We start from the raw sequence: 8,793 nt of genomic DNA on the forward strand, positions 1-8,793 counted from the left end.
AAATTACATTATTAATATCATAATCGTTATTATTGTTATTATTGATTAGGCAAAGTTCTTGTTTGTGGCAGTAAAAGTTAATAATAATAATAATAATAATAATAATAATAATAATAATAATAATAATAATAATAATAATAATAATATTCTTGATTAGGCAAAGTTTTTGTTTGTGACCTTGTTCTTTTTTGGTTACCCAAAATAAACAACACATTACTGATGAAACAACAGATGTCCAATATTGACCAAGAGATAATCTCTTCAGGTATTTTTAACTTTTTATTTTCTATGTTTAGTCTTCCCTTGGAAGTAAATAATTTATTTCTTCCACCATAGGAAAGTTTTATTAAAAACATTCCCCATTTTCATTCCAACCTATCTGAGCAGCATGGTGCCAGAGTGGAAGGTCCCCAACCCCCAGAATCATTAAAAAACTCCAGCCCACAAGTTTGCAAACAAATAAATGTTTAATGGCATTGTATAATGGATTTACAGGTGTTAAATAGATTATTTTACAGGAGGATTTATCGCTCTTCCAGCTCCTTTAGCAGTTCATCAAAGTGGGTGATGTACCACTTGGCTTTCTCCTTCACTTGCTTTCTGACCACATTGCCTCCAAATCCAATGAAGCAATCCTGGAGAAACACAAGGAATGGGCACATGGGTTATTGCATGGAAGGTGGGAGCTCTCAGTAATTAAATTTGCTTTTAAGATTGGCTTTTAAAATCTCTACCCTGTTTTCCTTTGCATGTTCATTTTTCAGATTTATTAACAATTCATTCTGCAGCATTTTGGTTATTGGGATTTTCCTCAGTGCCTTGTAGCTTCCAGATTCTCAGTAAAATCTGAACAATCTGATGTAAATGTGATGCAATTGCATTCAAGAGCAGGTAAACATTGGCTCATGCATGAGCATCCCACAATTACCCCTCTCCTGTTTGTCTTACCTCTGTTTGCCTCATCCCAGAGATACCAAAAGCAAAGTTTAACCCTGTCCTCAATCATTAACCAGAGCAATCATCATTTCTACATCTCACAAAACCCCCTGCAGTGAAAGTGCAGGATTTAAAATTTCCATTGCAACTTTTTTTTAATTTTATTTTTTTCTTCTTTTTTTTTTTTTTTTTTTTGCCTTGAGGTGGGAAGCATTAAACAAATCCTGAGCAGTTTTGGGGTATTGGGAGACTTTTGTGTAGGGAAAGGAGCTGAAGGAGAGCTGGAATTAAAATCTCTCCTAAGACATGAGCATTTATAAAAGTTGTCTTTCTGTTAATTTTTAATTAAAGAATCCAAACCCCACTCTTCTCTTTGCCCCAAGGATTTGCTCAGAAGGAATTCAGGATTTCTGCAATACTCACTCCAGGAGGGCAGGCTTCCATGTCTGTAGCTCCATCCCCAATCATAACCACCTTCTTGAAATGGAACTGTTCTTTCAGATGAGTGATAACCTTTCCTTTCCCCCCTGATTCAGCTGTTGGTTGTGTTTCATCAAATCCTGCATATTCTCCTAGAAAACAAAGGAGGGACAAGTTGGAAATACAGATATTTTCTGGTAAATGAAGGAAAAATCTCTGTCTGTGGTCTTGATTTCAGTGCATGCAGCCCTGTAAAACTCACAGCACAGCATCCCAAATCAGTAAGTTTAAGGCTGAGATTTCACCCAAGTGTTTCAAAGAAAAATAGAGACAATTTCAGGGAAAACCAGTGTGGGCAGTGCTACCAATCCATTCCCAGCCACTCTGGTGTGAACATCCCAGAACAGCACCCAGGATGATGCAGAGTGTAGGAAAGCCTGAGTAAGAACAACCTCAGCACCTCCAGCTCTGCTGGGACATAGCTTCAAACCCAGAGCAGCTCCAGGGCCCAAAGCCCCTGAAAGGCAGGGCTGGGAGAGCACCTCAGGTCATGGACTCTTTAACTTGGAGGAGAGGAGAAAATGAAACTCTGCTCTCAGCAGCTGCACAGTTTTACCTTTGGCACAGCTTGCAATTAAAAAGTAACTCCGGCTCTATTCCTTACACTGAGATGCCCTGAGCTGGTTTTTGGTAAGGTTCTGTGATTTTCCTCCATGGATTGATAACAGGACGGTGCCTGCAGCCCAGTATCTGAGAGCTGGAGCAGCAAAGTTCCATTGATCAGCAGAGGGAGGAGTTTGCAGGGGGCTCTCACCGTTGAAGTAGAACTTGAGCCTGTTGGCAAAGACGTTTGCTGTGGGGATGTTCAGCTGCAGGGCCACGTGTTCCACAATGCTCTGAAAGCCCCCCGAGACCAGGAACACCTGAACCCCTCGTTGGTGGAGTCTGCTCACCAGCTCCCTGAGGACAGACAGACAAAGGTGAAATAAATCCTCCCTGAGCCAGGCTTTGTGCTATTCCAGCTTCGTTTGGGGTGTTTGTGCTATTCCAGCTTCGTTTGGGCTGTGCTCCTTCCATCTCTGCTGCCCAAAGCTTTTCCCTCTCTGTTTGTGCCCACACCTGGCTGGCAAGAGCTGCACAAAACCATCATTTCATTCCTCAAAAACAAACACTCCCTAAAACTGTTTTCTTTCCACTTCCACATTAATTCCCTTGAACAAGTGAGAGCAGATCCAGTTCAATTATTATTTTTTTTTTCTCATCTGGAATGCAGCAAAAAGCAGGGGATGAGACAAAACTAGTGCTCCAAAATGCTAAGTGGGCTGAAAAGTGCAAAATGCAAATGTTTTCTAGCTCAGAGTTGGTTCACCAGATGCTGGACATCAATGCCATCTTTAGAAAAAGGCAGCAGCTAGAGAAAAGGAATGAAAAAAAGAAGTTTGTGACTCCAGTAATGCCAGCAGGACTTGAAGGCAGTGCAGAGTTTTGGGATTTGGCTCTGGAGGCAGAAGATCAGCCTGCAGCAAGGGGAAGGGGTGGCAGGACCAGCAGAAACAATAAAGACTGAAAAGCAAAGCAGAGCCTTAAAGCAGGACACAGAAAAGGAGGAAGAAAGAGAAGGAACGAAAAGGAAAATCACATGATCCTGAAGAAACAATGTTCTCTTTGTAGCTACCTCTAGCTGTCTTCTACAGAAAAAAAAGATAAAATACAAGCACAGGATCATAAAAAACTCTTTTTATATGCTAAAAATATTTCAGACTTGAAGCTATGGTCAGATTTTGTAGTAAAGGAATTCTTTTCAATTGATAGAAACAATTTGAATAGGGAAAAAATCCCCAGAGCTTTTCAGTTTAAGTAGTTTATGTTCATTCCAAACCTCAGGATGAATGAATACACATATTTTTGTGTATACACACATATTTATGCGTGTTTGCTTTAATTTTAATGTTTTGAGGGACTGCAGAATGGGTTGCTCCAGGCAATGGATCCCCCAAACTGCACTGAGCAGAGTCAGAGAGAGGTAACAGAGTTGCAGAATAGACCAAATTTAGGGAGGTATTAAATCTCCTCCCAGTCCCATCACCCCTGAAAAACCAGAGGTTGAACAGATTCTTTTCCATGGCCATTTAATCCTCCAGCCAGGATCTGAGCTTGGCAGCCAAGGTGCCAGTTAATATCTAAGAATCTTTTCTTTTTCCATGGATGTTTAACCACTAGCCATGGAGCCAGGCTCCTGATCCAAGCTCTGCACACACCCAGCATGGAGATGGGGCAGGAAAGGCAACACAAACCAGCTCTGTGGCCTTACAGCATCACTAATGACACTGAATTTGCTTTATTTATTCCATCTGCTTCCTGAACACTTAAAAAAAAATAAAAATTCAATTCTTCTTACCTTATTCCTGGAGTTAGCTGAGGTGGGTTGTCAGATATTAATTTCTGCACTTGTTCATAGGAGGGCCTGATGAGACCTAACCGTGCTGTGAGAGCTGCCTTGAATGTCACAGTGCCACCCATGGCTCTGCGGGTCCTGGGGGACAGACAGACATCAAATCAGGGACACTTCATATCCCTGAGCTGAATCCAACAGAGCTTTGGCTGAAAGCTTCAGCTTGTGCTGTTTCCCAGCCTCAGCCATGGGTTGGGAGTGCTGTCCCCTCTCCTCCATCTCATGGTAAGGTTTTCTCATTCAGAATAAAGTTTGGTAGTGCTTAGCCAAGTTTAATGATGAGGGCTGCTCTTAGTCTATCAAAATTACCAATAGAGATTTCATTCAAAATTACTACTAGAGATTTAATTCAAAATTACCAATAGAGATTTAATTCCAGGATAGTTTTGTTGGGCAGCCTCACAATTCGCAAACCAAGTCACCTCATCCTTATCACCCCAATCCTCATCCACTTATTACCCCACTTATTACCCCATCCTCATCCACTTATTACCCCCCACTTGTTACCCCATCCTCATCCACTTATTACCCCCACCCCTTTACAAACTGTAACCATCTACAACAGAACCAAATTACTGTAAAGGACAAATCCATGCTCACAGACCAATCCATGCTCACAGCTCCATCACCCCTGGCTCATTCTGCCTGGCCTGTGTGAGCTCCCCAGCCATGGCTCATTCTGCCTGGCCCTGTGTGAGCTCCCCAGCCTTACTCATATCTCTGCCATGGCTCACTCTGCTTTCCTGACCTGTGAGAGCTCCCCAGCCATGGCTCATTCTGCCTGGCCCTGTGTGAGCTCCCCAGCCCCACTCACATCTCTGCCATGGCTCATTCTGCCTGGCCCTGTGTGAGCTCCCCAGCCCCACTCACATCTCTGCCATGGCTCACTCTGCCTGGCCCTGTGTGAGCTCCCCAGCCCCACTCACATCTCTGCCACGGCGTCCCCGACCCCGCAGAACTTGGCCAGCTCGTCGATGCCCTCCTCCCTGATGACGGTGCTGTCCACGTCGAAGCACACGGCGTCGGCGCTGCGGAAGATCTCCTTCAGCTCCATCAGGGATGCCATCCTTTTGGGAGCCTTCTTACTGTGAGGGGACAAGATGAAATCTTTCTCTGAGTGGGAGTAGTGCACTGTTTCCTGAGCCATTGGTGCTGCTGCTCTGGTGTGGGCGAGAAGGGCCGAGCGCAGGCGGCTCAGGGCTTTTATCCCTGAGGGGGGAATGGTGGTGGAGGTCTGCCCCAGCTGCTGATTTGCTCCTGCTGTTGCTGCCTACTGATGGTCAGCTCGTGCTCCAGGTGGGCCGTGGAGCCCTGGGCTGCTGCTGATTTGTTGTCTGCTGCCTCAGCCCCTTCGTGGGTTCAAGGTTGCAATCCTTGGCACTGCCTGAGGCGCCAGGCTGCCAAGAGCTCTGTGGGGTTGCAGGGCTCTGGTTCAGATCAGGGGGACCTTGGTTTCTCATCTCTCACAGCAGTTGCTGCAGGACACCCAGGCCCTAAGGATTGATTACAAACGATCCCAAACCTATCAATGAGTGGTTATCCCTAAATCAGGAAGGTTTAGATCCTGTCCTACATCCTCATTAATAAAAGGCTGGACCATTAACATTGGGGATTAGCCTTTTATAAACCCATCAAACCCTTGGCCCTTGAGAACTTCTCTCAACCATCAAGACATCACTGTGACCATGCTCACAGGGTCTGAGGATGAGGGAAGAGACGAGGATCTGACTCCATGTTTCAGAAGGCTTGACTTATTATTTTATTATATATATTATATTAAAACTATACTAAAAGAATAGAAGAAAGGATTTCATCAGAAGGCTGGCTAAGAATAGGAAAAGAAATAATGATAACAAAGGCTTGTGTCTCAGACAGAGAGTCCAAGCCAGCTGACTGTGATTGGCCATTAATTCCAAACAACCACTTGAGACCAATCACAGATGCACCTGTTGCATTCCACAGCAGCAGATAATCAATCAATGTTTGCATTTTGTTCCTGAGGCCTCTCAGCTTCTCAGGAGGAAAAATCCTAAGGAAAGGATTTTCCATAAAAGATGTCTATGACACATTACATTTTACATAATAGTCCCTGACAAATAATTTTAATCCCTTTCCATAATAGTCCCATTTTCTACCCCTTTAATGACAAAAGTTTCTTTTCTGCCCTGTTAGATCTGTCCACTTCAACATGGTGAGCACTTCTGCAGATCAGAAGCTTAAGGATTTAAATATCTTCTTACTCATCCCTACTCTCCTTGTGCTTTCAAAGGGGAATTCATTCAGTGTGGATGTTACTGTTTACTAATCTGTAATTTAGACACAAACAACACCTGCCTATTTATCTCACTTCTCAGATTTTTGTATAAGTTTTTGTTTCTTCCAATCTCTCAGACATCTCTCAGGACATGTCTTGTATGATTGATCTGGGCTGCAGGTTCTTTTCCTGTGACAGGGGAAAAACACCATCAAACAGCACATTCTTAAGAATTATAGGTGTCTTTATAACCTTTAATCTTTTGTTTTCCTCTCACTAATGGTCAAAGCAGGAACAAGAACCTTTGGGTTTATTCCCAGGACGTGATGAATGTTGGGATACACAAAAAGCTTTATGAAAAATTCCCATCATCACTACAAATGTAGAGCACACACCTCTCTTATCTGCTCTTTGCATGGAATAAAAGAGAATGCTCCAATCTGTTGTGGGGAGGTGGAAATCTGTGTGAAGGAACCACCCAGCCTGAGTGGTGGAACCTGCTGTGAACAGCCAGGAGCTGTGTCTGCCTGACAAGCAGGAGAGGTCAATGAGCAAGGGACAATGAGTGACATGAGAGGCTCAGACAGGACATTTGTGGGCTTTATTCTGCTGCCTTTGAGGGGTGGTGGCACGAGAGGAGATATCCCAAAAAAGGGCTTTACAGAGCCCCTCTGAACTGCAGTTTGGCACAACCCTGCCCTTGGTGCACACCATAAAACCCCAGTCCAGCTTTAGGACCATGACTAAAGGATTATTTGCTGCAGGCCATGTGGGGTTTTATCTTTTTCTCCAAAGACTGCACCGGACATGTAAGAAAAATTCGTTATCATGAGTAACTGATAGCTATATAAAAGTCATAATAGTTATATAACAGTCATAATTAGTTAAATGAGCTATCAGCCATCAGCACAGCATGTGAAAGAAAGGTGGACATCAGAACTTCGTGGACACCAGAACTTCATATATAATAGCTATATAATAGTCATAATTAGTTAAATGAGCTATCAGCCATCAGCACAGCATGTAAAAGAAAACTGGACATGAGAACTTGCCTCTGCCAGCACCCAGCTCCGAGGTGAGGCCTGGTGGCCAGAGGCCAGCTCTGAGGTCAGCCTTGGCACTGGCTGGGCAGGTGCCACGTGAATTGCACGTTTGTTTTAGCCTTGACTTGCCCTGGGCTGCAGAGCTGTGCTGGTGTTTGCAGTGAAAGCTCCCAGATTTCCAGGCAGCAGGGCCGTGTTCCGGGGCAGCTGTGACATTGGCGTCACCAACGTGTGTCCCAGCAGCCACCCTGCTGATGCAAAGCCACCATTGCCACACCTGGGGCTGCTCTGTAACCCTGTGAGGCAATGGCACCGTGTGGGGACATGTCACTGTCACATTCTCTGAAAAATCCCTTCGCCAGGATTGCTTCTCCTGGGAAGATGAGAAGGCTCAGAGAAAAGTGAAAACAATCATTATCTGATTTGCTTCTCCTGTGTTGGCTGCTTTGGAATGTGGTTTGGACATTGTTTACCAACAGGTGAATGTTTGATTGGTTCCATGTGAATTGTTTTGTTTACCAACAGGTGCAATGTTTGATTGGTTCCATGTGAATTGTTTTGTTTACCAACAGGTGCAATGTTTGATTGGTTTCATGTGAATTGTTTTTACTTAATGACCAATCACAGCCAGCTGTGTCAGACTCTGAGTCATGAGTTTTTATTATCATTCTTGTTAAGCCTTCTGTCTGTATCCTTTCTGTATTCTTTACTATAATAATACAATATCATAAAATAATACATCAGCCTTCTGAGAACATGGAGTCACATTCATCTCTTCCCTCATCCTGGGGACCTCACAAAGACCACAGGGACACTGCTCTGTGACGTGATTGCTCAGTGACAAGCTGTAATTTTGGTCTGGATGCAAGGCTTTGATCTGTCCCAGAAAAAGGTTATCTCTCCACAGGTGTGCTGGGAGTGATGAAATGTTCACATTTCCTTCTCTCTGATGTCCACATTTCCCATGCTCCTTTCCCTGACAATGATGGCATGAATGCTGTGCTGGACTTTGCACTTTGATGGACAAATAAAGAAGAATTATTGTGGAGTCATAGTTGGAATTAACCCTGTCCTCTCTTTATTCCTATTTGAAAACAGTTTCAAACTGTGGTTTATGTTGTCTAAAAATGACAAACTGGAAGGGAAGAATTGCAAAAACCATCACAGCAAAAAGAATTAAAGCTGTGTAAAACCCTTCCATGGACAAATCTCAGCTGCAGTCAGGGAAAAACAATTTTGTATTCCAGAGTGGTCCAGGCCTGTATAAGTGGCAGAGATTAATTATTCCAAATACAGAGCATCTTATTGCTTTAAAGTGTAAATGTTTTAATGAGATGGGAAGAAATTCCCACAAAATAATGCGTTCTGTTTCCACATGAAAAACACTGATAGAGAATCTCTGATCTTCCTGCCACTGAATTTCAGGTAGGTAATCAATTCCTAGCCTGAAAAACATCCAAGCAGCAAACATTTCAAGAGGTCTGATATAAAATACCATGGGGAAAAGGTAGAAAGAAGAATATGGGGAAGAGAAGAACACTGGGCAAAGAAGCGACTAAGGAAGACAAAAGAGTGAGAGAGAAAGAGGTAGGGTGAAACTTGAGATAAAGATGGAGAAAAAAGAAAATTATAAGGGAAAAGTGGAATTCCCATGAGATCTCCTTGCCTCCAGACTATGAAATGTTTCA

General features: G+C 43.4%; 1 protein-coding gene across 1 annotated transcript; it reads right to left on the reverse strand.

The window, feature by feature from the left end:
- Positions 1-448: 448 nt before the first annotated feature.
- PSPH (phosphoserine phosphatase) lies at positions 449-4,997 on the reverse strand. The gene is made up of 5 exons (XM_059486998.1): positions 4,735-4,997; positions 3,755-3,889; positions 2,171-2,316; positions 1,360-1,508; positions 449-635 (listed from the first exon to the last, which is right to left on the reverse strand). Exons 1-5 carry the CDS (start codon positions 4,953-4,955, stop codon positions 525-527), a joined length of 762 nt encoding a protein of 253 aa, XP_059342981.1. The 5' UTR covers positions 4,956-4,997; the 3' UTR covers positions 449-524.
- Positions 4,998-8,793: the final 3,796 nt, after the last annotated feature.

Source organism: Ammospiza nelsoni, chromosome 21 (assembly GCF_027579445.1).
Source record: "Ammospiza nelsoni isolate bAmmNel1 chromosome 21, bAmmNel1.pri, whole genome shotgun sequence".
Lineage (NCBI taxonomy): Eukaryota > Metazoa > Chordata > Aves > Passeriformes > Passerellidae > Ammospiza > Ammospiza nelsoni.

Coding starts and splice junctions, on each gene's coding strand:
- PSPH (XM_059486998.1), bottom strand. CDS start 4,955: ATGGCTCAGGAAACAGTGCACTACTCCCACTCAGAGAAAGATTTCATC. Junction 3,890..4,734: donor GGGGACGCCGTGGCAGAGAT/GTGAGTGGGGCT, acceptor TCTGTCCCCCAG/GACCCGCAGAGCCATGGGTG. Junction 636..1,359: donor TGGAAGCCTGCCCTCCTGGA/GTGAGTATTGCA, acceptor GTGTTTCTCCAG/GATTGCTTCATTGGATTTGG.